Raw genomic sequence first — 6,081 nt, 5'->3', positions numbered from 1 at the left:
TGTCAGGCTGTGCGCAAACATACCATGAAACAGGATGTTGCAGCAAATTTTCTCCAACAGGTTCTCAGTTTCACAGTGCAACTTGATGAACTTACTGACAATTTGAATGTGGATGCCTTGGTCCGTCTTGCCCCTCTCCTTTGCCTGCCTTTTGTTTCAAAGTCTGAAAAGTGCTGCATACACATTTATTCAGTACAACACACACTTGTCCTCTAAGTTAAAAAATGCAAAAGTGATTCTAAATTGTTAAAAAAAACTGCTCTGGGGATAGAGGAGAGGTCATCTGGAGACCTCATGGGTTGTAGCCAATCAGTGCCATGCACAGCCTGTTTCTGCCTGTTTCTTGGTGTCCCAAGCTTGAGCGGTACAGGATACAGGGAACATACCTCCACAGCATCCTCACTGCTTAGGTTACGAATGCTTGTACATACTCTCAAAGGCTGCTCTGTCTGCTCCTGCTCACAGCCAAGCGGATTCCTAGTTCCACAAAGCAATCCACTGAAAAGTGCAGCAAACCAGTGACCCAGAGGTGCCCTCCCTCATTACTGCATAACTGGCCAAAGAGTACATGATAACAACCATCCCTGGGCCATTGTGTTTTTGCACGCACATTCTGTCCTCAAGTGGCACTGGAGACTGAATTCCTGCTCCCCTGATCAGCCTTTCTCTTTTCTTCTTGTCGCAGGGAGAAAACCATTTAGAGCAGTGCCAGAAGGAGACCGAGGAAGTGACTCACATCATGCTAGAAAACTACAGCAAGGTGCTGGACCGCGAGGGCAAACTGAGTGACCTGGATGAAAGAGCAGAGGAGCTTCGAAACCAGGTACTAGGATGGAGAGCGGGTGGGCTGGCCATTGGGCAGTGGGTACATAGCTGCTTTCGAGAACAGCATTAGGCTGGCTGGCTGCCAGAACTCTCACCCACAGCCCCAAAGAAAGCAGAAGTGGATGGACTTCCCTTCTCAAATAGTTTCCACTTGCTTTCCCAGAGACCCACAGTTCAAGAGGCACAAAGCACCGTCGGTATTCCCCTTCCTTGGTGGTGGAAAGTGCCATCAAGTCTCAACTGACTTAGGGCAACTCTGTAGGGTTTTCAAAGCAAGAGACTAACAGAGGTGGTTTGCCATTGCCTGCCTCTGTATAGCGACCCTGGATTTCCTTGGTGGTCTCCCATAAGTACTAATCAGGACTAACCCTGCTTAGCTTCTGAGATCTGAGTAGATCAGGCTAGCCCGTGCCATCCAGGTCAGGGATTCCTCTTCCTTGCAGAGCCCGAAATAGCATTTGGCAAGCTAGCAGGATTCTGTTTTGAGGAGAGGATTGAGAAGGAACTAAATGCTACTCCAAACAAAGCTGCATTCTGCAGTCTTCAAAAGGGATGCATATATTTGATTATAGGAGCATAATCTAGTCTTCTACTAAATAGGGAAATGGTAACACATACACACATACAGTATTGCCCACTCACCATGTTCAGTCCCCCACCCCCGCACCCCGCTTCTGAGATTTCGTCACTGCTAGGGCTAAAAAAATTAAAATTCTGCACCAGGTGATCCAAGTTCTGTAAAAAAAAAAAACTTGAATTTTGTGATCTATATAACTTAGTCAAATTGAGGAGATTTGCATAATCTTCCTTCCTTTCATCCTTCCTTCTTTCCTTCCAGACTTGAAGTGGTCTCCAACAAAAATTATGTATTTAAACTAATGTCATGAACCGTTACAATAAAGCACAATTTAAAATGACACTATCATAAACAGTAGTCAGTAAAAACCATGCCAACTTAACCGCTATAGGACTTTTTAAAAAGTCACAAGGCCAGAGCAGCTAGGAAGTCTGTCTTGAAAATTTTATTCTGGCTTTGCCAGATGGGAGGGGAAGAAGGCACTGAAGCCCCACACCCGGACTGCTGGCAATAGCGTTCAGCCACTCTTCTAGCTTTAGGGATTTCAGCAGGCACCAGGCTTCTATTGCTTATGGCTGCAAAGAGGATTGAAACAGTGTAAATCACCTTTGCAGCCATAACCGCTAGAAGCCTTCTTCTTTTCTGAAAAGTGAAAGCGGAGATTTATAGGGCTAAACTAGGTATTATGAGTGAGTTCCCCAATCTACTTCCCTCTTGAAAAGCTAATATAAGGTTTGTGTGTGTTTGTGTGGGGGAATGTCTTGGGGTGAATCGGTGGTTGAGAGTAAGAGGCTGTTTTGTGCTCACCCCCTCTGGTCATTTTCATTTCCCCTAGGTAGGCTCCAAAACTAGCAGTGAACCTGGTGGGTGATAGCCTCAGAGAGGCAGGAGGAAATTTGTGAGCACAGGAGGGGTTCAGCACCCCTCTCCCTGCCCATCTCCCCTGCCAGCCCTGCCTTCGCATGCCCTGGTATCTCAACCAGTATGGGCTTGGGACCAGGGAGCTCACTGCTGTGCCCAAGGACCACCCTGCGCTTTTGTAGAATTGCAGCTACACAACCTACACGCTTCCAATCCTTAACAATGAGAACCCGGGGAGGGCGGGATGTAAGATTGAATAAATAAATGAATAAATAAACAAACTTGCTTTTGAAAAAATGGAAGTGGGAATGCTCAGTATGTCAGCGTCCTCACCGTCCAGGTTCCAGGTTTGCACATTACAGTGTTGAAACTGGGGCAGAGGCGAAGTTCTGCCTGGCTTCCCTTTGGAGGGGAATGATGAATTGTCTGGGAGCACCTGGGAGCTTTGCTGGGCCTGATCAGTAGTATGGCTAGGAATCCACTGGGATCTCAAGGCTGCAGGATATGGATTCTAATGGAGATGTGTCGGTTTGCTGTTTCCCTCTAGAGTTCTGCCTTCAGCAAGACCACAAAGACCATAGCCCTGCAGCAGCGCTGGAAGAACCGGAAATGCAAGATCATCCTGGCGGCCGTGATAGTTGGGGCTGTCCTCCTCCTCATCCTGGCAATAGTTCTCGCTCTCAATTTCGGCAGCTCTGGGAACTAGGAGGCTGCAGCAAAAGCCAGCACTGGTGGGAACTGAGTGGGAATTGAGACAATTGGAGAATCTTCTCCACCAGACTCTCCCTTGACTCAGCATGTTGATGCTACTTGGGGCTTGAGCAGGTCTTGGCAGCTGCCTAGCGTTCCCATCACAAATTTGTTACAGCGGCAGCAGCATGTAGGGGAGCAAGAGCTATAACTCTTGTAGTATTCAGTGTCCGGGCACAAGTCCTGTGGCTCCAGCCAAGCAATATCTATGCTCAGCCTTAAATGGTGCAACCCTGTGTTTGCAATTCTGTTTAGTGGCAAGCTGTGTCACACGTAGATTAGAAAAGAAACGCCATTGCATTTCCAGGTTTCCAGATTCAGGTTTAAGGAGGGAGATAGACATGGTCCTCCCATCTTCCACTCCTGAAAATTGCCAGTAGATCTAGAGTGTAGATTCTCTACTTTTTATTACGGGGGAAACGAGAGAGATAATAGCTTTTGGCAGCTGAAAGTGTAGTGCCTTGAAGCAGGGCAGAGTAGGCGATGGATCGGTTTGAGCCATAGAATGCTTCTGTGCAACTCCCATTAATTTCAGAGGGGCTTGTACTGGAAAGCCTGGCCTGGGACTGTGCCTCATGTTAATTGACGAGAGGGGAGGTGCCCATTTCTGCACCGAATGTCTTGAGCCAGTCCTGCTCTTTTAAATACTCAACTGCATTGCCAGTATGGATATTTCTCTGCAGTTGGGAACATGTATGTTGCTTCTCAATCACGTGATTAATCAATGAGCCATGTTTTCAGCGATCTTAGGGAATTTCACAGATGGTCTTGAAGTTGGAAGGTTAGTAAATTATGCTGTAGCAGAAATTATGCCTACATTTCATAGGGTTTATATGCTGTATGCCATGTAGAACCTATGTGCACCATCCTTCAGACTTTCCGTTTATCATTTATGCCTTTTTTTAAATGTGAAAACTGACACCTGTTGCATAGGAGTCAATTTTGTGGTTGTGTCTTGCTAGCAAAAGTAATTTGGACAAAATTAATATTTTCTTCTGTCTTAGCCAATGTTTTGCCAGGATTTTTCTTTCTAAAATTTGCATGTCCAGATATCCTGCTATTTTCATTAACATATTTCAACTTTGTTGTTTGCACATGGCTGCCTATTTAGTATTCTCATACAGATGTATCTTTCCTCCTCTCTCTGATCTTGTATTTAGAATATTTAGAAATGTATAAAACAGGACTATATTTGCCTCTGCTTAGATTTGGGTTGTTTAAAAATCATAGACCGCTAAGCCCATGTGGTGAGAGGACGAAATCTCACTTTTTAAAAAATAGATGGGGTTTAATGCACAATGCTCATAAAGCAGGTGTTGCACAGGAATAATTTAAAAAACATAGGAGGATTACAACAGAACACCCTGGTGCTGACACAGTCAAAAGCACACCTAGCTGCCATAGAATTCTGTTCCCTGAGTACTTGTGTCGAGGCAGTTTCAGATGCCTCCGCTAGTTACATAAATGCCAAGTCATCTAATAGCTAAAAAAAACACTCACATTTTTAGATAGGGTCGGCAAGAAACCTATTCAGATATTTTGCTTTGTTTTTTTAAAAAAAATAATGGTATATTTTTAAAAATATCGGTTTCTTTTAACTTATGTGCTATAGAAGTGTGGACTCATTCAATAGGTAATTCTTCCTGTACTGTTTCAAGAGCTATCTTTTGTGGCAAGTTCAATAAAAAGTGGATTGCTTTGTAACAAATGATTGATAAGTACAGATTGCTGCATCAATTGGGGCATGATTGACAAAGTCAAAGAAGACAAGAAGCAGAAGACAGTCTTCTTCCAAGGTTGAAACACAAAGACAGCAAGAAGTCTGCCAGTAAGTGTAGGACTGTGAAGGCTGATTTAAACCTGATGCTGACGAGCAAGAACTTGCCTTTTCGCCATTGCAGGGAGCCAGCATCTTATTCAAACTGGACTGCTCCAATGCTAGCACATCAGGCAAAGCCTGCCTAGGCTGTGGCTCTCTGGCATACTAACATTGCACACATAGCAGCTGAGAGCCCAGTTTAAATGAGACACTGGCCATGTGGAATAATGTTAGTCTTTCAAGTGCCACTGGACTCCCGTTTTATGTGCAATGTCACACTGGTAAGTTTTCCTGTCCCACCAGCATCACATGTAAATTGGACCTGATTCTCAAAAAGTGGGTTGGAATAACACCCGGCGGCTTCATCAGGCTGCAAACTGACTTAACAGCTGGGAGGGTTTGCAAGTTGGTAGATTCTGCAGAGGTTTTCTCATTTGTAGCAATGAACAATGCACACGTCTGTTAGCAAATCTTTGGCTCTGCGATTTTCTGCTCTAAGGACAAAACTAAGCACTGTTGATTGCATTTTATTTTTCCTCCTCTAGAAGGTGCCACCTTGCAAGCAGGTAAAATTAGCAACTGCCTGTTCTTGTGCATTCTCTGTGGTGGCTCTTGCAGTATGGAACGCTCTTCTTGAGGCTATCTAGAAGGCCCCCATGTGTCTTATCATTTTGCAGAACGTACTAAACAGATATGTTCAGGAGGGCATTCTTATAAAGGGATCAGGACTATGGTATAATGGATCAGCTCAGGAGGCTGCTTCTATAAGTAGGGTTGCCAGCTCTGAGGTGGGAAATTCCTGGAGATTTGGGGGTGGAGCCTGGGGAGGGCAGTGTTTGGTAAGGGGAGGGACCTCAGCAGGGTATAATGCCATAGACTCCACCTTCCCAAGCAGCCATTTTCTCCAGAAAATATGGGGAACTCATATTTGTTATCTAGAGATCAGTTGTAATTCCAGAAGATCTCCAGCCCCACGTGGAGGTTAGCAAGAATATTATTGTCGTATATTGCAATGTTTATTGTATCACCCCCTTTTTACTACAATTCAATGTCTTCATTGACCTTTGTAACCCTTTCTTCAGTATGGGATGTCAAACCTCACAATTTTTATGTTTGCGTTGTTTTTCAATTTGCTTAGGAACAGAAGGAAGACCTTATGATTCAGTGGCTACCCTTTTCATGTCCTCATGACAAAACCAAGCTTGTGACCATGCTCAAGCTGAAACAAACCTGTAAAATGTGGGCATCA

At 44.6% G+C, this 6,081-nt stretch overlaps 1 protein-coding gene across 1 annotated transcript; it reads left to right on the top strand.

The window, feature by feature from the left end:
- Nucleotides 1–626: 626 nt before the first annotated feature.
- On the top strand, nucleotides 627–3,075 carry LOC130487303 (vesicle-associated membrane protein 5-like). The gene is made up of 2 exons (XM_056860789.1): nucleotides 627–823; nucleotides 2,811–3,075. The coding sequence occupies exons 1-2, from the start codon at nucleotides 740–742 to the stop codon at nucleotides 2,967–2,969; spliced, it is 243 nt and encodes an 80-aa protein (XP_056716767.1). The 5' UTR covers nucleotides 627–739; the 3' UTR covers nucleotides 2,970–3,075.
- Nucleotides 3,076–6,081: the final 3,006 nt, after the last annotated feature.

The sequence above is a fragment of the Euleptes europaea genome, chromosome 14 (genome assembly GCF_029931775.1).
Source record: "Euleptes europaea isolate rEulEur1 chromosome 14, rEulEur1.hap1, whole genome shotgun sequence".
Taxonomy (NCBI): domain Eukaryota; kingdom Metazoa; phylum Chordata; class Lepidosauria; order Squamata; family Sphaerodactylidae; genus Euleptes; species Euleptes europaea.
The sequence above is the reverse complement of the archived record's forward strand: the minus strand, read 5'-3'. Positions and strand labels throughout refer to the sequence as shown.